Source organism: Raphanus sativus, chromosome 7 (genome assembly GCF_000801105.2).
Source record: "Raphanus sativus cultivar WK10039 chromosome 7, ASM80110v3, whole genome shotgun sequence".
NCBI classification, from domain to species: Eukaryota; Viridiplantae; Streptophyta; class Magnoliopsida; order Brassicales; family Brassicaceae; genus Raphanus; species Raphanus sativus.
In genome coordinates, this window is record NC_079517.1 from 18,204,277 (window position 1) to 18,228,744 (window position 24,468).

The window sequence follows — 24,468 nt, forward strand, 5'->3', positions numbered from 1 at the left end:
TGCAGATTCTGCTGGTCAAGGTGGGGCTGATTCCGAACAAGAAAGCTCAGTGTCTTCAAGTGAGTCTGAAAAGGAAGAAGAACCCGAGAAAGACAACTTGGAACAAACACCTAGACCTAAATGATTATGTGCTAGCAAGAGATATAGATCATAGGTTAATCAGACCTCCATCAAGATATGAGGATGGTGATTCGGTCATAGCATATTCCCTGTCATGTGCTAGCATCATTGAGCTGGATGAACCGAGAACAGTAGCTGATGCAAAGAATAGTAGACACTTAAAAAAATAGAAGCAAGCTATGATAGAGTAAAATGTTTCTCTTGATAGGAATGAAACTTTTGAGATTGTTCCTAGACCAGACAAGAAGAGGATAATTGGTTCTAAGTGGATCTATAAATAAAAAGAAAGTATCTCATAAATCAAAGAACCTAGGTACAAGGCACGTCTGGTAGCTAAGGGCTATACACAAGTTGAAGGAGTAGACTGCAATGAAATATTTGCGCATGTGGTAAAACATGTGTCAATAAAGATCATGTTGTCTACTGTGGTTAATTATGACTTGGAGCTGGAACAATTAGATGTTAAAACAGCTTTTTGGCATGGTGTCCTTGAGGAAGTTATCTACATGGAAAAACCTGCGAAATTTATTGAGAAAGGAAAAGAGGGAATGGTATGTCTACTTGAGAAAGTTATCTACTTGGAATAAGAAGTTTAATGAATTCAAGAAGTCAGAAGGGTTCCAACAATGTACAAAGGACCCGTGTGTCTATACTAAGGGGACGAATGTGACTGATATATTTTATATATTACTCAATGTTAATGACATGCTTGTTGCAGGTAAAGACATTGAAAAGGTCAACAGTCTAAAGAAGAGTTTGAACAAGATGTGTGAGATGAAAGATCTTGGACCAGCATCCAGAATTTTTTGAATGGATATCAAGCGAGATAAAAAGAATGAGGTACCATAGCTATCACATGAAAGATATATCAAACAAGTTCTGAGAACATTCAACATGGAAGAGAGTAAGGCAGACGCCACACCTAGTAATTCTCTATTCAAATTAAGAAGTCTAACACTAGCTGAAAAAATAACAGAGAGAAGGCTGATGGATACAGTTCCATATGCAAATGCAGTAGGGAGCCTACTGTATGCAATGGTCAGATCACGACCAAATTTGGGCTATGCCATTGGATTGGCTGGTAGATTCATGGCAAAACCATGAAGAATAACTGGGTAGCTGTAGTATGGATCCTAGTATATCTTAGGGGGCTTCTAATGTGTGCTAACGTTTACAAAGTCAGAGAAATTTGACATACAAGAATTGTCAGATTCAGATTACTCTGCAGATTTGGATAAATAAGATCAATGTCAACATATATGCATTCAAAGTTGGGGGCAATTCGATTAGTTGGAGATCATGTTTAGAACAAGAAGTTGATATATCTACTACGAAAGCTGAATATATGACTCTATCTGAAGCTACTAAAGAAGGCATCTGGATAAAAGTTATATGCGAAGAATTTAGATTCAAATAAGATTTATTTACATTCAAATGTGACTCCCAAAGTGCTATCTTCCTAGCAAAGAATGGTGTACACCATGACCAAACTAGACATATCGCAAATAAGTACCATTTTATTCGAGATATTGTAGAAGAGAGTTAGTTAAGTCAAGATTCAGAAGGTACATACATCAGACAAACTAAAGGTTTACCTAGTAGGAGTTTTGACAAGTACCTTGGCTTTCTCAAAGTGATCCGATAGTCAGCTAAAAGCATCCTAAGATCTCTGTTTTGTTGATTGGAAGACCTCACAACAGGATACAAACAGATACTGATAGTGATCAGTATTGGTAACAAGAAATCAACACACGCTATTTTTCGAGTGATTAAGTTTGAAAGAAGTTTTAATCTACTGTATCAGAAGACTAATAAGTTCTTAATACATATTAGTATTGAGATTAATTGATCAAGAAACTTAGCTAAATAAATCATAGCTAACTAGATAAAAGTTAAGTTCTTAATACATATTAGTATTGAGATTAATTGATCAAGAAGCTTAGCTAAATGAATCATAGCTAACTAGACAAAGGTTTAGGTTAATCAATTGACAACTAAAACCTTATATCAACCACTATATGTGAAAATGTTTAGAACGAATACATATCTATAACCTATGTTTTATGACTGAATTGGATCATAATTCGGTAATGTCCTTGTGAAAGTTATAGACGATTAAAAAACTATGGTTGAGTTTAAATGTCAATGATGATGTTTCCTTCTGTTTCATAGGAAAGATGATTATTATATGGAGTAACAAGCTTGTCAATTGAGTTGTACCAAAACCTATTTTCATCATGTGATTCAGTAATGCGCATGGAAGACAAAGTTGTTAAACTCCTCTACGATGAGCCACTTATTTTGACTTTCAGTGCGTCTTATCCATCACTTATAATGTGACCTTTCAACAAAATCAGGGAGGATACTTTCCAAGCTAACAAGGCAACAGACCAACATTTTTTTTTACTAAAGGCAACAGACCAAATATTTGACAGAAAGGATAAACAAAATTACGTAAATTATGGAGACTTTAAAAGCTGCATGTTTTTTTGGTCTAAGAGCAGCTGCAACGCAGCATATTAGAAGTAAATCCTTAGCCAAAAATTATTTTTATAATACGTGGGACCCAAAACTTTTAAGGATTTGTGCCCTTGAATGCCGTAGCTAAGGATCAATTTACTACCGGTCTCGCCACGTGAGATCGAGTGATTGGTTCCTTTTTTGTTTTTTTTTTGTTTTTTTTTTATAAATCTGAAAAAAATTTAAAATAATAAAATAATATAAAAACTTACCTTGGTTATCGAGTCTGTGGAGTTTGGCGTTGCAGCTGCTCTAACAAGCTGTATGTCTTTAGATATTTTTAGAATAATACAAATATTTGCATTCTTTTCATGCATGGATACTGCCAGTTTGTGTTTTTTCATCTTTAATATAAAATAATAACAATCAAACGTCATTAGAAAATCATACACATATAAAACGTAATTTAAAATTTTGATAAAAGGACTACTTCATAAAATATTGTATTTTCTTAAAGTAAGCATAATCTTCCACGTGTAGGTTTAGGGGACTTTTATACTCTCACGTGGAAAGTCGATCATACGGAATTCAGCAAGCTAGCGCAATAGAGCAAATATAAAGTTGAGAAGTAAACATAGATGTAAGCGAAAGTAGCATTTCAAAGTTGGCCCACAAGTCACATTCAAACCCTCACTTCACCAAGCAAGAAATTAGATACTACATGTCACTAGGTTCCAACGCAGCCTTTATTTTCTTCTCTCTGCTAATTGAGGAACACCAAAGTTAAACGTGAGACTGGCTCCTGAAGGACCCGAGCGCCTTTACCGCACCAGCCCTCAACACAAACTGATGGTAGAAAGCCGCAAGGGCTGCACCCGCAAACGGACCAACCCAAAATATCCACTGTAAAATAAGAAGAGAAAACGTTAAGAAAACCTTGTCATAAAAGTAATATCGAGAGGAAGTAAAATATTATTGATAGTAGTAACACGAACATGATGGTCCCAAGCTTGGTCCTTGTTGTAGATAATTGCAGCTCCAAGACTTCTTGCAGGGTTAATGCCAGTGCCCGTGATTGGGATTGTAGCCAAGTGAACAATGAATACCGCAAATCCAATTGGTAATGGAGCCAATACCTTCAGTTACCACATCATCAAACAATAACAAAAGATACATGTTACTAAATCACGAGACAGAGTGTAGACTCCAAATATTAGTAATATAGTTATGTTCGTGTCTCAAAGTTTTAAAGAAGGATACGTGGTTGCAAATGGACCTTGGGACCATTTTCAAATAAAAGGACGTTCATGTATGATGTAGATAGGCGTGAAAGACAGAAAGTTTAGATGACAATGTCCACTTTTGTCGTTTGTTATAATGAAGAATCTACAAGCTAGGCTGGCACAGTATACATAATATATAATTCTTGTCATAATATCTGGTTCGGTTATCGCCATCCAATATCAAAACATATATAAGTTTGCAGAGCAAATCATTTACTAAACAAAATGTTACACTTTTAGACCATAACTGGTTCTAAGCATTAAAGTATAGCGAGATAGAATATCGTTAGGACTCCTAAACATTTAATGGTTAATATGTATATTATATTTACTCCGAAGTTAATTAAGATAAATAATGTATTCGTTAATAAATGTTTCAACTCCACAAAATTCATGGTCGGCCATGTTTTTAAACGTAGATGGTATTAGTGTGTCCACCCCAATAAATGCATATTATTCATCTCTAGGCCGATTAGCCGTATAGGACACGGAAATTCTACGTATTCCATTAATGCGGTGTATTTGGAAATGACCTAACCACGAGACTCTCTTTATCACATCCTCGTAACTAATTAAGCAAAATGGGAATAGTGGCTTACAGGGACGTGAGAGTCACGCGCACTCCTCTTGGGGTCAGTGGCGGAGAAGACGGTGTAGACTAGGACGAAAGTACCGATGATCTCGGCGGCAACACCGGTGCCGATGCTATAACCGTGTGAGAGACCGTTTGCGCCACCACCGTAGCGGGTGTAGTAAGAAGACTGGAAGGACTTAACCAAAGCCACACCGCAAATTGCACCAAGGCACTGAGCCACCATGTACATAACCGCTCTCACCAACGTCACTTTCCGAGCCAAGAACAGCCCAAACGTCACGGCCGGGTTTATATGTCCACCTGGACCATTAAAATAAGTTGAACGAAAACATCAACGCCAGCTTAAAACCAAAACTAAACCGAATTTTATCACAAATGAATGTTATATTGCATATTAATTACAGTGCTTTAAAAGGTTTTTGGTGTTTTGAAAATATTACATTTTATGATATTATATAGTACTTTTAATTTTCATTGAAAATTGTTCAATTAATTATATATTATAAAAAAATTATTGGTTGAATTATTTTTAATTTCTATTTTTAGTATTCTATTAGAGAAAAATAAATGTATTATTCTTGGTATTTTATACGTAATATTTATATTATGAAAAAGAGGAAAATATAAAACACACTAAATTAATTAGAGAAATAGGAACCGACCAGAGATTCCGGCAGTGCAGTAGACAAGGATGAAGATCATGCCACCGAAGGCCCAAGCGATGCCGAGTACACCAACACCTGCACACTGGTCAGGGTTTAGGGTTGGATCGGTCTGGTTCTTGTAACCAATGACAGTCATAACGGTGACATAGAGGAAGAGGAGAGTGGCTATGAACTCAGCGATGAGAGCTCTGTAAAAAGACCACTTCCCAAGCTCAGTAGCATCGAACAGAGGCTCAGGTGGTGGATCTTGATAATCTTTTCCGGAGAAAGATCCCTTCTCGCCAGCCACATCTTTCGTCATTGATAGTGTTCTTCTTCACCAAAACTAAGAGTATGTCTCTGTAATCTTTTAAGAGAGAGAGAGAGAGAGAGAGAGAGAGAGAGAGAGAGAACTGATGTGGTGTAGCACTTTGCGAGTCAGTGAAGGGTATTTATGGGCAGATGTGACGAGGCTTTGGGCTCTGTTTTCTTTGGTTTTTGTTTTACTTTTTGGTCGTTGTTATTAAGATAACATTTTTAAGGTTTTGGAATGAGGGCAACGAGCGGAGCTGATCAATTTGAAGATTAGACTGTTTTTCTTTAATCAAGTATTATCAGTTTTGGTATTTAGTGGAATGGACAAACAATGAACAGTCTAATGCAACAAAATGATAAGAAACAAACACTAATCAAAAAAAAAAACACTAATCCGTGTCCGGTTCAAAAATAATGCACTGATCTGCCAAAATATTGGTCGGTTTGGCTTGTTATCACTTATCACCATTCAAAATCTAAAATAACTAGATTATTATTTCGGATTATAGTAAAAAGAGGTAGATTTTTCTTGTGACTATAAAAAGAAACTAAAAATCATAGTAATCAATAGAACCAGAACTCCATTTTATAAAACAATCTATGTAATTTTTAAAGTTTTACTTTCATAAGACTTTAGAAGAGTAGTGCTTTAATATATATTTTGTAATTACAAAATAAAGAAAAATTATTGGCTTATTGGTAATAAGCATATACTCCCTCCATTTCATTTTACTTGTTGTTCTAAACTTTGACACACAGATTAATAAAATATTTAAGTTTACATATTTATTAAATAAAATATCATTACTAATATACCTAACCATATTTCAACCAATAGAAAAATATCTTAAAATAAAAAATCAATAAATTTTGCATTAAAATCATAAAATGACACTTATTTTGAAACAAAAAATTTACTCTAAAACGACATCTAATTCAAAACAGAGGGAATATTAACTAGACAAGCTAGATGGATTCGAAGAGATGACCACCCAACTACATTGAGGCTCCGAATGGAGAAAACGTATCAAGCATTGCGGATCTAGTGGATCCAGCGGATTGAGCGGAATAAGAGTGGATTAAGCGGATCGAGCAGTTCAAATGTGGATTTAGCGGATCTAACGGTTCAAAACATGTGTTCGAATGGTGAAAGTGGATAAAAAGTGGTCCAAAGTACTGTACTAATTTAAATTAATCTATATAAAATTTTAAAATATTATTTTTCATAATTAAAAGTGTTTAAAAGTACTTTATAAATGAAAAATATAAATTTTATTCAAAATATAATAGAATATTATTTTAAACATATATATTCTTATTTTAAGTTTTAAAATTAAATATTTATCTGATCGTATATATTTTAAAATAATTATATGTTTATATAAAGTAATATAATTGTCTGAGCTCTAAAATTAATTAAAAATTAGTCATTTTTAATCATTCAAAAAATCCAAACAATAAAATAGCACATTTTAAAAATAAAGTATAATTAAAATATTATATATAACAAATATAATGTAAAAATGAAACAAAATTTACATTATTAAATGAATATAAATGATATTTACATATGTTAGTTAATTAATAAAAAAATTAAAGGTTATCTTTAATGCTAACACATTAAAGACAGTTTTATAAATTATTTTAAACATCAATTTTAAATATTTTGAAGCTTTCCCGTACACATTGTCAAAAAGAAAAATTATAATTTCAGATCATAAGATGTATATGATTAGGAGTAGGTATTTAGGTATATTAGTTGAAAATAAAATTTTAGTTGAATTTATAGTATATATTAGTTTTATTTTTTAGTTAAATTAAAAATAAATGATACGTACTACAAAGACTGCCCAAAACACTCAAAACAACAAGTGTAATTTGTTTCACTAGTGGTTCTTCACTTTTGTTCATAGTTAAAAACTGCTTTATTATTCATCGTGTGTCCTCCACTAAATACAACAAAATTAACTATTTTGTTGAATGGGAATTATGTTGTGGATCCTCCACAAAGCATGAGAACCACTTTTTATATGCTTCCCATTCTCAGCCTAAAACATGACCATAATGTGGCGGAGCCAAACAAAGATTTCACCGGAGGCAGTATAAGATTTAGACTTAATTCCGTAAGGGGCATAGAAAGAAATTGACCACATAAACCATAATTTGTTTGAATAATCAATGAAAATCATAAAGTTTTAATATTTCATAGGGGGCAGCTCCCCCCTTATTCCTTCTCTCCCTCCGCCACCGCATTGATGTTTTCCAACGAAACATGTGACATGAACAAGATATGCCAAGACAATGACTTATAAGTAACATTTAACATTTAAAGTATAAATCCTCTTATTAAAAATACTTATTATAAATAACAATTTATTTTATTTAATAGATACTCATGTTGATACAGTTTCTTTTTTGAAACTTCATGTTGATAAACTTACAACGGAAATGCGGTTTTAGTAGTGTGGTGGTTGTACTTGAAGCTTTTCATTTGATCATGGTCCAAGCCAGACTTTCTAATAATGTGGTCAAAAATGTTTCATGAAAAAGATTGCGAGTCCAAACGAATTAGTCCACGAATAAGATGTCTATCACTGTCCATTAAATTATTTAAATTTAGAGTTCTTCGAGAAAGTAGGGTTGCATACAAGTTTTTCTCAAAACGCAATCGATCTTTCAAAATTTTATGAAATTATTTTGTTTCTAAAATTTTCTCTTAGGTTTATATGGTTGGTGTATTTTTTTTTTACATCAAACGGCTATTATATTACTCAAACAAGAAGTGGTTGGAATAACCAGAAAATAATAGAACAACCAATAAAATAAAACTCTTTATAAAAAGACCTCGTAGTCCTAGATAAAGAGTTTGCTATCTGATTTTGTGCTCGTGGAATATGAGTGATCTTGAAGGCCGGCAAGCATATCTGCAGAGTTTCAATCCTCTCTAATTCTGTTGTGAAACTTGGTTAATATTTTGGCTCCTTAATAATAACAATCAAGTTCTTGCAGTCTGTTCTGAAGTTTTGACATGTTGGAACATGTTCTCCATCGCCTACCGTAATACTTCGAATTCAGAATGCAAAGCAAATTCTTGTCGTATCAAGTATCGAGTTCCCATGAGTTATATTTTTCCCATGCTATCCATCCAAATTCATCCACACCCACTGAACTGTGCTGCGGATGTCCATGATCCATTTGCATAAAAATATTCCTCAAGTTTAAGACTCGAGATTCTCCCAAATCATGTTCTTGTGGGGTCGATGGCGCCATTTCATTTGCATTGAACCAGGTCTGACACTCGCTCTCAGCATAACGAACTAATTTCAATGGATCGCTATAAATACCTCTAAAGAGTTTATCGTTTCGGGCTTTCCAAATGTACCATATTATCTATGAATAAAAGTCACTGTCTAATTCTGATTCAATAATATTATTCTTTCTCCAGAAAAGGTAGTTCATATTTTCATAAAAAAATCGGAATCGGAAAGATATCTGGACTTGTTGGTGTTGATGATAAGGACCATACTTGTAATGTAGGTGGGCATTCAAAAATCGCATGTTTGACAGTTTCCCCTCATTCTCCACACCATAAACAGTAATTATCACATCTCATATTTCGTCGTATGAAGTTCTTCGTTACTGCCATATATCTTTTTATCAATTGCAGTATAAGATGACAAATCTTCGTATACGCTTTTATCTTTCAGGCAAAGAGAAAATATAAGTTAAATCAGATGTGGACCTATAGATATGAGAGGACATAAAACACTAATTTTATTTTTAGCGAAAAATTATAATTATAAATTATAGATATAAGTTTTTAACAGAGTAGTATTTTTCAAAAAAAAAAAACTAAATAGTACCAAACCTAAATACTATAGAATTCTCGAATTAGCGGTATCTAAACAAAAGGTTGTGTACTCTATGAATAGGTGGACCAATTTGAGAACTTCGTGCCGAATTTTTAGTTGATATATAAAGCTGTACTCTTCCTTTGCAACTAGTATAATCTTGGTACATAAAACTGTAACTAGACATATACATACAAATTAGACAATGTATAAGAGTGAATTTCCATTTCTAATTTTTGAACAAAACTAAAACAAAAAGAAAAGAGAAGTTGGTTGGAATTCCATAAATTGAGTATCAACTATCGAAAAGATAATTCAGTCAAAAATATCCTAACATTTGAGTTTATGATTTACTAATTATTGTATAGATTTTAGTATTTTAAAAGGTGAAATTGAGTTTATAAGTTTTTATTAATGATAATTTAACATTTATAAATTATTTAAGAAGATTAATTTAATTTTTCTCACAAATTTAAGGTTTTTTTGAGATCATCTTAAAGGTAAATTTAAAATATAGTTTTAAGTTTGTGGTAAAATTAGAATCCCCCACAAAAGAAAAATATAAGAACATGACATAACAATGAAATGATCCTGAATTCATTTTGAAGAGATCCAATTTCATACAAAACTAAATTCTGGAAATTATAATAAATTAAACTATTATTTTACAGAAATTAAGTGTATATTTAAAAATTATTATTTTACTTAAAATAATTTTCATTTATTTAACTAAAATAGTTTTTTCAATTAAATGATTTTTATCAAACTTACGGGTTTTAGAATCTTTAAAATAATATCAAAAATTTGGACAAAAAATAAGTAAAAATGATTGCATTTGAAGAGAAAAAACTATATATAGACAATTTTTAAAAGGAATTAGTTAGATATATTTTTATATACAATAAATATTAATTTAAATAGAAATTTTTATTAGAATATATAATATTTATTACCTTTTTGTAACTGAAATTTTTTAATCTGGTTGAATCTAGAGTAGTCGCAAGCTCGCAGATAGACTGTTTTTTCAGGGCATTCAAATGAGTCATAAAGCGTAAACTCATATCCGCGTTAGGTGAAGAGAACAATGTGATTTAAATATTTATTAGTTTTGTCAAATAATAATTTTTAAAATTATACTAACCTGTTTTAAGTTGATCACTGTATATATATACTTTTTTGTCAAATATATACACATTTATGTGTGTATGTGTTTGAAGTAATGGCATAAATTTTGGATAAACATTAATGTGATGAAATGTAATGTTCTTAGGAAAATCGTGGGTTGCAACGAATAAAATGCTCATGTTCAAACTAGATAGTAGGGGGGGGGGGGGGGGGGAGGTGGGTTGGTAACTCGCCATCATCCACCGACCCAATTGCAGCTTTTGCCATATTATTTTTCTTCTGTTCGCATAAAGTTTTTGTGTTTTTTTCTTCTTCTTGCCAACACATTCTTAATTCTGAACTCTTGTAGTTATGCCGTCCACTTGCGAATAAACTCGGGAGCACCACACCTAACTAAGTTCGCTGTTTATTTTTGGAATGTATTAAATTCCGGTTGGCTCCTAACTTACTGATGTGGTATTCTGAATGATTCCTCCTTTACTATGAAATATATTGAAAAGGGTTTTGGATCTGCTCTCGTGAATGCCTAGTTGCCCAATATGTTTCACAATTTTTCCTATTTTAATCTCTTAACTACTAACTTTTAACTTTCTTAATAGTGATTTATTTATAGTTTCTTCATCCATTTGCTGATAGGCCACTATGTTTCAGACCTTTTCCACGTAAGATAAAAAGTTAAAGCAACTTTCTTCCATTTTATTTTAGAATATTCAAAGAATTTGTTCATAAAGTAAACTCTCCGTGGTAAGTTATTCGAATCTCACCTGTAGCCAAAGCATGGAATCCAAAAAAGAAATTGGTGTCTATCATATTTTTAAGAATTTTTTACTTCCTCGGCCACTTTCTATCTTTCTACTAACACATTTAACTACTTTAGACTTGTGACATACTTTTGTCTTGCTTAAAAGACCTCTGTGTCCTCTCTTTAGACCAGCATCATCTTGGTCTGATTCAACAAAACCAAACCATGTTCAAACCGATCCATCTCACAACCAAATCATACCATTTTTGAATTTTGAATTTAATTGGGGCCCATATCATCTTCTCTCTCGATTTAACCTTTTCATCTTCTCTCTCAGACTGCGACTCCCACTTTCGTCTCCTTTCTCCTTCTGCTCTCTCAAACCCTAACCTTCACTCTCGTTTCCACCGCGTTCTTAATCCATCGCCGTTGCTCTCGGTATTAATTACATTGTTAGGACATGGAAGGTATGTTTCTTTCCCTTCACCAAATCCAACTTTATCATATATCGACTTGTTCTAACGTCTTAGAGCAAGAAATCTCCTTTTCCGACAACCCATTACCCTCCGTAAACTAGTGTAACTGTCATAGAGCAAGCCTTTTTGAGTTTCTTAGATCTGGAAATTTAGGGTTTAGTTGTTTTGGGGATACCTATGTTCTGTTACTTTTTTATTCTTCATTTAACGATTCTCATTTAATTATACGACTTTAACCATCGCAAACACCTAATATTCTTCTTTCTAATCTGTTACAGCGGAAGACAACCCCGACAACCGCCTGCCACGGAGGCTTTTTGCGATAAACCGTTATCCCTGCAACCGCCACAATATATACTCGAAGCCGGACTATCTAGCCTTCATTCGCAATGTTCTCCGGGATACAGAGGAGTTTGATATCATCAGAGCATCCTGCTTTGGGAAATTGTTCGATCTCCCAGCACGCCAGTGTCCTGTTTCGGGAAAACTCATACATTCATTCCTTACGAGACAACTCATCACCGTGGACAAGCACACTCTTTGGTCTGTCTTTGGGGGTAACCCTATGCGTTATGGGCTTCAAGAATTTGGAACAATTACTGGCTTGCCCTGCGGTGCCTTCCCTCCTTGTTACGTTCTAGACACGAGGCCACTTACAGACTTCAGGGCTTCCCTTTGAAGCAGGAAACTTACAGACTTCAGGGCTTCCCTTTGACGCTACAACTGCTTGCATTTGCTGCCATACCGAAGCTCCTCTCGATAATTCAAGCCCCCTTCGACACGCTTACTATCATGGACCTCGTTGATGATCACCTCCCAATCCACCCACCAATTGCGACGCTCGACATACACGGCGTTGAAGCTGACCCCGAGGTGACGCCTTTGTTTATTTTTCACATTTTAACCTTTTAGTTCACATTTTCACTCATCATAACTCGCTACCTTGTTTGATATAGCTCGTGGTCACTCCGCTGATACCTTTAGAGACACAACCACATCCTGGCTGGGGTATTTGGCCTGACATATGCGACGATGACCGTGTTGCCTACATGGAACAACGTATTGCTGATCGCCAGCCGTTCACAAAAACCATGTGGCCTGGTGGGGACACTTCTGAAGTGTTCATCACTTTCCCAAACGCTGCCGTAGGACTCAAGACCAAGAAACGTTCCACACACTCAAGAAAAACTGGCGGAAAGAATAAAAAGCTGAGGGATGCCATTGGCATAAGAGCCTCGGCCCGCAAGCAGCGTCGCATCAGCACGTATTTCTCTAGAGTTTCTACTTCCACTAGTCAACATGACAAAGTTTTGGAACTTCTTAGTGGTCTCTCGAATCAATTTGGGGCATTTCAGCAACAGTTCAAGAGGTTCACAAGCAGATGCGACGAAGGAAGCGTCATTCCTCATGCAAGCAGTCGTCCTTCCAATCTTTGCTACAGTCTTCTAAGACATCCAACAAAACATCTGACATGTCAGACAAAGGATGCCAGACGGATCCGTCTTGGATGGTTCATGATTCTGCAGACAACAACCCTGTAAGCACACTTCACCTAGCGACTTTGTTTTTTTTCTCCCCTATGTGTTTTGGTTGATTTTTGTTGGAACTATGATTTGTGTTAGCCGGAGCCGCAAATTGATCAGGATAAACAACCAGTCCCTAGCTCTTCTGTTTCTGAAAAAAATGTGAGTCATACTTACTTCTTTGAGTAATATGACTTAGTCTTCTGAACTTTTTAACAGAAAGTTGGGTTGGTTAACTCTTTTTACTTCTCCTGGTTCTTTATTTTCAGAAAGAGACCAACATTGATCCGGATGGAACCCCCATTGTCAGCCAATACGCAGCGCATCACTTTCTTCAGAAAGAGATTCCAGCTATGCAACCCGTACACGGGACCACTGTACACACAGCTTCCATCCAAGACTCGACTGTCCACATCACCCCCATCCACAACTCCATCGTACAGACCCCTAGTCCCCCCGCTGCTACAGCCTTTGTCTTGTATGATACAAGCGCACTTAACTTGTAGGACTCTCCAGAAATGACACTCATAAGCCCTCCTTTCCAAGAAGTTCTTTTCAGAGGTGTTCAGATCTTTTCACCGATCTCCCCAGATCCACCCACACCCACCCAGCCTAAGTATGACTCTTCAGCGGGCCCAGCTTCCCGTAGGGGTTGCCTGTTCCCTTTGTCCCCACGGCCAAGTCCACCAGAGATTTCTCCAACTAAGAGTCCGGGCAGTACCGAGGGTTTTGCTGTTCATGCAGCAGGAGTGAACGCTTTTTCTGCAACCGCTACATCCAATCCACCTTTATCATCCCCGACAGTCCCTTCAAACAAGGTTCATATCAGTTCTTTTGACCCCTTTATGTCTTTCCTGTTTATAACCTGCATTTCTGTGTGGTGAACAGGGTCAACCATCTGAGAACATGGACGTGACAGAAATCTCTGACTGTGAAGGGACCCCGCCAAGGCGAACTCCCACTTACATTCCATGCATGGAGGAGAACTACGTCGCTAAGGAACTAGTGAAATGCAAAGATATCCCTGCGCCTTCTCTTATATGTCAACTCCCCCAGATACAATGGGATCTCTTCTACAAATCAATATCGAAGTTTGGTGAGGCGTAAGTAACACAAATTCCCTGTCTAATAATCAATTAGTTGATCAAATTAATCCTAAGTGTTTAAGTGATTAATTCTTACTTTGCAGGTTTCATAACACACCTTCCAAGTTGGGTTTCTCAAACAATTTCCTCCTACAACTTGCTGTCCCGGAGCAATGGACTACAACATATGTAAGTTCTGCTCATCTCTATTTAATCACATGTACTAAAGAACAGCTTTAGCACCACTCCTGATGTTATACAATTAATGCTTTTGCAGCACATGGTTATGCTCATGCAATTGTTATTTGAAAGGCACGCTGGACTTCTCCAAACTCAGAAAATCTGCTTCACAACACCATTTCTTACTTCTGGCATTCAGGAGATGTGGCCCAGCTTCGGGAAGTCCCGTAAGAAAGAGACATTCATTTGGGACAGACATCTTTCTGAAATCGTTCTTATGCCTGGGAGAAAATGGATGGAGGATGTAACTACTGTCTACACACCCATGATCTGGCAAGACAGACATTGGGTTGGCCTTGCAATAAACCTTGACTTGGGACTTGTTGAAATCCTGGACCCAATGGTTGATCTCTACAGCGATTATAAGATTCAGCGTTTCATGAATCCGGTCTTGAAGTCCCTCCTTTACCTTGTCAAGAAGGTTGCTAACTACGAGCTGACACAATTCCGCCGTCTCGAACCGTTTACATGTACCCGCATCAAAGACTCCTACAAAAATGAAAGATCAGGCGACTGTGGCCCGGTTAGTGTTAAGTTCTTGGAAATGCATGCACATGGTGATCCTGAACCGAGCATGTCGGGGATCACAGACAAGATGGTTGACGCGTTTCGTAAGCAGTACGTGCTAGATCTCTACAAGACTTTTGTGCTACCAACCTACTATAAGTAAAAAAGCCGGTGAGATCATTTTTTCCTTTAAGGACCATTATGCAACTTTCGGCGTTCTTGTTTGTCTCTTTAGTAGAGACAAACCATTTTCTCATCCTCTATGTAAAAACTTTTAGGATTCAGTTGTTGCCGGTTTGTAATATATTTGGAACTACTCTGACTTTTCTTATTTCTGGTTTTCTCTCTTGTACGCACTACCATCCATGTCCACAAGCCTAACTAAATTATTGGGCCGCCATGTATGACATATCTCTTTTGGGCCTCGTTAGCCAAACAAAATTATTTTAACTAACATACAACAAAAAACATCGGTCTACTTGAAATAGAAACCGGTTTAGCAGGTACATTATAAATACCTTCTCTCGTAAACCTTTGTCGACTCAAACTTTTTACTAACCCTAAATAACAGTCAAACCAGCCGGCGATAATCATGAGTTCCTCCTCCTCCTCATCGCGTACCAGTATCCGCCGCAACGTTTACGGGGTTCCCACACATTGCTGGTGCGGAAACAACCTCAAAACATTTGTCTCTTCAACAAAAGAAAACCCCTGTTGGCGGTTCTACAGATGTGTAATTGCTAAGCAGGTTTGCATCTCCAAACCCTAGCTAATTTAGATTAGGGGTTTTCAATTTCTCGCCTTTACTTATGTCTGAATACACATGGGGCTCTTAATAGAGGGAAACAGAAGACCATTTGTTTAAATGGGAAGACGAGGCTCTACTTGACGAGATTAGAATGGTAGACGCAAAGCTTCTTGATTTTCTTCACGATGTGCAAACAATCTCCAAGACTCTCAGGGACCAGCTAGCTGTCCAAGACACTGCTTTACTCGAGATTAAACAAGACATAGCAAGCAAAGTCCGAATGATTTCTGAGGATACAATGATGTCCATGTCTGCAGCTGAGTCACCAAACATTATCGATACAACTGTCACAGACGCATCTGCAAATCTCGCCAACTCTCCACTACGCAACTTTGCTGCCGCTTGCGTTGTTTTAGGATGTAATGCATTGTTATCTTACAAACTCAATTGATCATTGTGTGTTTGTACTGCTTTCTTTAACATCTTCTGTTCTCGTCGTATCAGGACTAGTGTGTATTCTTTAGTTTATTGTTCTAAATACGGTTATTGTAAGACTCATTAAGCTTCACCCTTGCAATCTCTTTGTTGTATTCATCCTACTCTTACACGGTTCTAGCTAATATACTTTAAACAGCTGTACACCAAATGATGTGTGCCATCCACAAGTTCTTCCAAACAGTACAAAAAACGAAAACAAATGAATGATAATGTCGAAACAAACTCAACCAAACATTAAGTTCTGTCCTACAAATGCAATACCATTTCTCAAATCAAAATCATTACAATCAAGACAAATACCTTAAGTTCTGTCCATTGTTGTGATTAAAAATAAAAATCACCAAAAAAATAAACTTCTGTTTTTACCGCATTGCAATTGACTAACTCCGCATTGTTGTGATTTCAAATCACCAAAAATCAACTCTCCTCCGAAAACAAAGTATTTCTAAACATCACCAAAAAATAGCCACCAAACCAACCATCACTCTCCATAAGATCGGAGCCTTCCACCTTGTGAGATTGTGTCCCACCTCACGGCAACGGAGCCTTGCACCTTGTGCGGTTGTGTCCCACCTCACGGCAACGGGTGCATCTGTTTGGTGTCTCCTTCTTCTTCCTATCAACCTGCAAGCACAAAGTTGCTCATCAAAATGCAAATATATAAAAAGCATCCACACAAATTAGGACTATCACTGCAGCCTCGAAATAAATAAGAAGCATCCACATTACTTACTGGAAATTCACCAGTCGATGGAAACCTATTCTTGCGACGCCGACCTGCTAGTCTCTTGGTTGTTGGAGGAAACAACTCCAAATTCTCAACGTAATCTAGAATCTCAACATCACGTGAATCACCGTGAGGCTCTATAACCCCTGCGTATGTCTCTCTCCACGTCGTTGTCTTGTAACAATGTCCAACCAAAGTATCAAATGTCACTCCCAAATGGTTAGCTGCCATAAGGGCATGGCCACAGGGTATTTTGATTTTATCAAAGTACTTGCAACTGCACTGCTTGTGATCAAGATAAACACGGTCCGACCTGCCAAATTTGTTTATTATCTCGCATCTCCAATCAGTGGAAGAATTGATCTTGCTCCCACTCACAGCTCCCATGTTTTTAGTTATCTCCTTGTCCACCTCTATACTTACAAGTCCTCTATGCTTCCCCGCCTTGGTTCTCCTAGCCCTGAACCAACGAGTCATCATCCTCTGTATGAAGATCACCAACTGCATCACTGGTAAAGTCCTCCCTTCCACAAGTGCTTTGTTAAGCTGCTCAGCTATGTTGCTTGTCATGATATTGTACCTATCAGCTGGGAAATTTGTCCTCGTCCAGTGAGCAACTCCAATTTTCCCGAGATAATCTCCGCAGTCACTGCTTGTGCTTCTTATCTTGGAGTACTGGTCCTTGTAAACACTTGGTCTAAATGCTGTTGCGCATGCAACAACTGTTTTAGCTAATCCTTTACTTGAGTAGCGGGAGTTCACATTCCTAGCCAAGTGAACAATGCAATATCCATGATGAGCTCGAGGATAAACACGCTTGATTGCTGTAGCAATACAGGTTGCTCGGTCCGATATTATAGCCAGCCTAGGGGAGTCACCCAAAATTCTTTCAAGCTTCTGTAGAAACCAAGTCCACGCATCCTCATCTTCAGTGTCCACAACAGCATATGCCAGTGGAAAAATCTGGAAGTTAGCATCTTGCCCACTCGCCGTCAACAAAACACCTTTGTACTTCCCACCAAGATGTGTTCCATCAACAACAAGCACCAGCCTCAGCTTACGGAAACCAACTATCGAAGCCCCAAACGCTAAAAAAAAATAGAGGAACCGCTCATGTCCTTCAGCATCAGTTTCGGTTTCTAAATCTGCCACAGTCCTTGGATTTGCAAGCTTCAACATGTGTAGATACTTGGGCAACTTCAGATAAGAATCTTCTTCTGATCCAAAAACTGATTCAACAGCTTTCTCTTTTGCTCTATAACACTTCATGTACGATGCTGACACCTTCAGATCCTCTAACAAAAGCTGTTGAAGTTCTCGAGGAACAGGACCCTTACCAGCAGAACCAAATTTACCCTTGTAAACAGCAGCTATCACCTTCGACGTTGCTCTGCTTTTGTATCCCATCCTGAACTCAACTGGACAGCTGTGATCTAACTGAGCTTTCCTTATCTCATAGTATCCAGTCCCCTTAATTTCACGAGCCAATACCCTCCAATCACAACGCAAGTCGGGACACTGAACTACAAAAGAATTCAATTTTGTTGTTGTTTGCTTGAAACGGAATTGTTTTTTGATTGCATAGATGGCCAATGATATTTGACAATCCTCTTTGTTTCCGTAGACCTTGCCAACGTATATCTGACCATCATTCTCTGTTGTATCAAGATCCGGAATCTCAGAGGCCTCATACGCAGTATCGTCGAATAACGGCGGAATGTCGAACTCCTCATCAGCGACGTCATCTAGTACACGTGGACGTGCTCGACTCTGACCCTCCACACCCCCAGCCGTCGAAGTCTCACCCCCAGGCGCGGCCATGAAGTCACCTGCTCCTCCACTAGAGCCACTGGCAACACCAACTTGCGGACAGCTAGTGCTACTGCTGGGGAAGAAACGTGGACCAGACTTCCGGAACATCCCATCCACAATCTCATCTTCGTTGTACACAGCTTTAACAGCATTGGAACCACCGTAGTCACCTTTCAACAATGGAGTCCAGAATTCCTCGTCGTAACCTCTGGGACGAACGTCCCTATCATATACCTCCTCTATCGGCACCTCATCTTCAAGACTTACCAAATCCTCCTCGAAGAGAGTGTCACTAAACTCCAATTCCGCTTCCATTTTCTCAGCTTCAAGAACAAAGTTAACATCATCAAGGTTAACTGCAGGAGCTTCACTCACACATCGCCTCTTTGAAACAGTAGGACCACAAGTCCCAAACTTGTCCTGTTGTAAACAAGAAATCCCACTACGTGGTGTACTCTGCTTATAACGAGGTGGAGCACTTGAAGTCCCCTTCGCTTTCAGAGTACTAGGAGTGACAAATCCCATCCCAGAGTCATCGATGTGGTCATCAACCACTAAAGCTGGCCCCTTTTCAAATTGCACAAACAGATTCATGGCTCCTTTAACCCTCAAGTGCTGGAGAAAGTACCTAATTGCTGCGTCGCTTGTGAGTATAACCGGTGGGGTCTTTATCCCTGTAGCCAGTTCCAAACTTGTAGGTGGCCAGTAGCTAAGATTAGCTTTGTAGACAGCCACGTCGAGCTTGAACTCCCTCAGGACAGAAAGTTGTAGGTCTCCTAAACACATCCCCTCGTACACGCTAACAAGCCTCGCCATCTGGCTCTTGTCCACAACGAAATCCCACTGGTTCCCGTGACCACAAACCCATTCACCAGCGATTACCATACTCAGCTCTTCCATTTGGTTACGCCTGCAACAATGAAACTACAAAGCAGACATTAAAAAAGCGTTCCAGAAATTGTATAAACAAGTAAGAGTTTCATCGAACGATTTTAAACATGGAACAAGTATGGGTCCTAGCTACGAACCTCCAAGTAAACGCTTAGGAACAACCTCGCTGAGCCACTGAGTATAAATCTCAAGCTCTCTTAGGTTGGAACATAAACCTACGCAGCATTAACTCCACATCGTTGTCTCTAATGTACGATGAATTTCTTTTGACACAAGCCCTTGGATCTGATATCCACCTTTTTGATCGTGTTAAGCCTCACAACAGTCAAGACACCTAACTAATAAATGCAGGACTAAACCAATATCGAACCGATCTCGCGTCCCTTCTTCCGACAGACCAAACCGCAACAAGCCAAGATTCATTAAACCAAGGGGTTTTTGGACAAAACACATGACGCCGAGAAGGAAGAAGTATGCAAGAAGTGATAAGTAGCCCAACACGTAAACAAAAGTCAGAAAGTAGCCCATAACGTAAACAACTCTATTTTTAATGCAATGCATCGTACTGTTGTACTGAATATATGCATAAACCTTACTAAGGCTGTTTCATGTAAAAAAATGAACCATATGTAAAAAAAATTCTAACAACTGAAATCTTGTTTAAAATATTTTTTTTTAAAATAAAATTTAAACATATACTCAATTACTTTGTTAAAAATGGTACTAAAACAAAATATCATCTCATTTTCATAGAGTTTATATATTTTTTCTTCATTTATGACTTTGCCAATCCATATGAAGAATATGAAAATAGATAAAAAATACGTGAGAATTCGTAGAAGTATGACATAATACTTTTTTGTCTCATTAAGAATATTTGAGTGAGAATATTTTTTGCCTCGTTAAGAGTATTTGAGTGATCATTCCCAATAATAAGGTAAATAATCTTAATTTTATTTATTTATATGTTAAAAATATATAAAAATAACATATAATAAGGAGGAAATATGTCATACAACCAGTGTTCAAAAAAAAGTTATACAACTTAAACTGAATGTAAAATTCATAACTTTTATTCTCTCAACACAACTTTTAAGATGATGTTGTTCAACAGTGAGATATAAACATTGTCACTGTCTTAACTCATGGTGTAATTCAAAGACTTATTGGATCTACAAGCAAGGTGACTATATACTCTTTGAGTTTTCCCTCACTACAATTGTATATATCATCGGACTTGCTGTAGAGGACATGCAATAAGCGTCCAAAATTGAGGGCTTGCTTGAGAACTCGACGACATGGCACAGCGGTTGTCTTCAATAACTCTTCATTTATGGTCTTATTGACGTCTGTAATCATCTTTTGACATTCTAACATTGCCTGTTCTTTGGAAACTTCAAACTGCTTCATATAATAGTTGATCGCATTTGCAGCAAACCCATTACTCATGTCCTTCTGACAATACCAAACGCCTGTATTAGAACTTAGAAGACGATTCACAACCACTAAAACTTCATAATTAAAAAAACCTGAATATAATTAGACATAAATCGGTAGTTCCCTTCTACCTCGAAGTCAGTCACATCGTCCATTAGACGACCCTTTGCAGCTAGAGATTTGATCAATCTCGGTCTAGATCTTACCCACTCGTAAGCTTCTTTACCTGCAGTATCTCCCATTCCGACAAAAGAATACATTAATGTTGCATACGTCGTAAGTGCTGTTCCACCAACTTCCACAAATTCCTCGAAGCCAGGAACCTTATTTCCTCGTGCCCATTTGACAAGATCAAGGCTTGCTCTTACGAGTATCTTGAGCTGCTTAGTAAAATATATATATAATCAGTATCGCTGTGTTTTTTTTTCTTCCATTTGTCTATATAGTACAATATATAAAACAAAACCATTGTAGTAATCACCTCTTCTAGCATCTCCTTCAAGTGGTAGGGTTGAGACCTCACTCCTTTTTCGATATCGTCAAAAACATCTAACGAAAGCTGGAAGACCAGCCGTGACAAATCATCTAGTGTGTGAACGTCATTAGGACTCCATCTACACATATTTAGATTTGAAAGATCATTTTAGGGTCAGTTCTGGGATAAACCAATGAAACACTAGCTAATGGCCCCAAATTTTATGAAAGTTATATAGACATATATATTCTCAAATTTATAAAAGATTTTTTTTTATTGAAAGTTTTACTAAATCGCCTACAACCTCCAAATTTTCAGGACTGGTATGGGTTACAAATTAAATCTCACAACATGAAAACACATATTCTGTACGTATTTATGTTGATGAAATACAGTTTTCCTAATTATCACTTCGTTATGTACAAGCATTTGGGATCAAATGAAAATATAACTATTGATAAGTAACAATAGCAAATTCTAAGACAGAAAAATATTTATTTGAACCAACGTCTGTTTTCGGAAATTTACAGGAAAATATGCGGAAGTTTTAACATTTTCTATAGTAAAAGTATTAACAAAAATTTTAGTCGAAATTACTAGTTGGTTAAAACTGACTTTGTTGTTGCTGTTTATTAAGCGTGCATTTCACTTTTTATTATAAAAGAAAACTTATAAACAAGTGCAAGTAATTTGGGAAATAAATTCACAAAAGCATCAATAAACGAGTGTACATAAAACTACTATAACTATAAGTAGAGGGTTACTGGATGTACCTTTCCACACAATCGACGAGGCTTGCAATCTCGGGAATAGAGAAATAATCATCGCAAGCGTCATCTAAAATGGTAAGGAGGTAGTTGAATTTGGCGGCAATAACCCTTCCACCTGAATATTGAGGTTCGAAATACATCATCAGTCCTGCTAGCCACGCCTCTACGATCTGCTCTCTAAACTGACTTGGCATCTTGGATGTAACACCTAGCTCCTTCCACCATCTTCGAATCAGTAAAATAAAGAGAAAAAGAAAAATATTCAATATATTAGGAGTTACGAAAGTTCACGCGAATAGACAATGAATATACAGTTTTTATACGTGATAAAAGTTTGCAGCTCTTTGATGTAATGCATTTGCAGTAACTTGAAACTGAGCTTGGCTAATTTGAGTAGCATCTTGTCGTGATCTTCTTCTTGCTCGTAGAAAGAAATGTATGCCCTTGCAACTACTGCCTCCATATTCCAACGCTGAGGTAAGTAAAGTGTATTTCTTATAAGCGTTGAGACATGAGGCAGGCACGTCCCACCTTCCAGCAAGGACTCCAAATGACTCGATGTGAACTTCAAAGCTTCCTCGAATATATCATCTGTCGTTGTTCCCAAGTGAGCTGCTTCATACAGGCTTAGTATACCTTTAGTATCTCCCATAAGAGATTCCTCAAACTTCCCACCGTCCTTTTTTTGAGAAGCGTATGGTAGCCTAGTGGTTTCTGCGATTATTTTCACACATGACTACCTGAGATCGCCAGTTTGATACTTAGAGACAGCGGGGTGGTACTGAGTTAGCTAAAAAATTCTTTAGGGGATTTCTGGCGAGGTGGCCCTTCGGGGTGAGCTCAGTCACTATAAAAAATTCAACCTACACAGTTTTAACCAAGTGTTCGTAGCTTGGTGGTAAAGGAGGTACAGCTGTACTGCCCGCCACCCGGGTTCGAACCTTGGGCACAAAGGATTTAACATCCCTTCCGTTGGGGCGCTGGACCTTCTTTGGGGATAGTTGGGAACGTGGCTACCCAAATACCAGAGTTATAAAAAAAAAAAAATCTATTGAATACGCCTGTATATATACAGACAAGGAAGAGATTTATGCGTTACTATAATTAAGAAGGGAGTGAGAGACGACAACCAAGTTTTCATTAACATGACAGTAATTTCTGTAAGTCTAACAGATTTTACCGAACTATTTTATGTGTATTTTTTTTAAAATAAATTCAGTGGTTATGTTGCATAGATTAAGTTTACATTTTAAGTTATTTGCATGAATATCATTACAATAAAATAAGAAAATAAAATAAAAACTGTCTTACTTTCTTTTTTTTTTTTTTTTGAGAAAGGAAAACTGTCTTACTTGATGAAATATTGTGTCCGTATGTTCTAAATACGCGGAAAATGTTGGAGACTGTTGACAAGTTCATTTCATTGCCAATTATATCCTCTGTCCTTTGAAAAGCATGGATCAGGATATCTTTGATCTCATTCTCAAAATGAAATGCGAGACCAAGACTAAGAAGTAATTGGATCAAAAGCACTTTCTTCCTCAATGTCTCATTGTCACCTTGTGAAGATATGAGATCCCTTATTTCAGGTTTGAGTATGTCAATCTCTCTTGTAATAACATCCAGTCCCTATTAGTTTAGTCAAGTCAAATGTTTTATTTCATTTGATAAAATCACTCAAAAGTGTATTGTTTGTTGGGGAAAGTTTTATTTTGCGTAATATTTGTAAATACTAAATACATTGATAACAAAAAACGATAATAATTGTTAATTTCTCACCGAGTCACTGATGGGAATAGAGAGGAAGTAATCAGTCCATTGGGAGTGAGACAACTTTTGGAAGGCAAGACTTTCATGGCCAAACGCTGTTTGGGCTTCCATAGGTTGAGAGAGAGGTACAAAAAGAGATAGAAGACTAGGAGTTTGGGAAACCTAAAATATATAGTACTGAAACCATGCTTTTAAAATAACGTTGATCATGATTGGTACTATATTACCTAATTATCACCCATGTTCACATCTTGCATAATGCATGTTGTTCAAAAAGAAAACCATTAAATATTTTTTTTGGTCAAAGGATAAACGGGGTTAATTTGAAAAGGATTATTAAATAACGTTTGTTAAATAAATACTTGGAGAATAAT

The 24,468-nt window shown here is 36.9% G+C and overlaps 3 protein-coding genes across 3 annotated transcripts; 1 reads left to right on the top strand and 2 right to left on the bottom strand.

The window, feature by feature from the left end:
* Positions 1-3,035: 3,035 nt before the first annotated feature.
* On the bottom strand, positions 3,036-5,530 carry LOC108818369 (probable aquaporin PIP2-5). Its single transcript, XM_056991306.1, has 4 exons — positions 5,121-5,530; positions 4,463-4,758; positions 3,576-3,716; positions 3,036-3,483 (listed from the first exon to the last, which is right to left on the bottom strand). The coding sequence occupies exons 1-4, from the start codon at positions 5,422-5,424 to the stop codon at positions 3,364-3,366; spliced, it is 861 nt and encodes a 286-aa protein (XP_056847286.1). The 5' UTR covers positions 5,425-5,530; the 3' UTR covers positions 3,036-3,363.
* Positions 5,531-15,558: 10,028 nt separating this feature from the next.
* Positions 15,559-16,165, top strand: LOC108815607 (uncharacterized protein At4g04775-like). Its single transcript, XM_018588158.1, has 2 exons — positions 15,559-15,714; positions 15,806-16,165. The coding sequence occupies exons 1-2, from the start codon at positions 15,559-15,561 to the stop codon at positions 16,163-16,165; spliced, it is 516 nt and encodes a 171-aa protein (XP_018443660.1).
* Positions 16,166-20,733: 4,568 nt separating this feature from the next.
* Positions 20,734-24,205, bottom strand: LOC108815608 ((Z)-gamma-bisabolene synthase 2-like). Its single transcript, XM_056990620.1, has 8 exons — positions 24,104-24,205; positions 23,677-23,953; positions 23,369-23,385; positions 22,648-23,009; positions 22,328-22,549; positions 21,561-21,693; positions 21,211-21,459; positions 20,734-21,097 (listed from the first exon to the last, which is right to left on the bottom strand). The coding sequence occupies exons 1-8, from the start codon at positions 24,203-24,205 to the stop codon at positions 20,798-20,800; spliced, it is 1,662 nt and encodes a 553-aa protein (XP_056846600.1). The 3' UTR covers positions 20,734-20,797.
* Between the last annotated feature and the right edge of the window lie 263 nt (positions 24,206-24,468).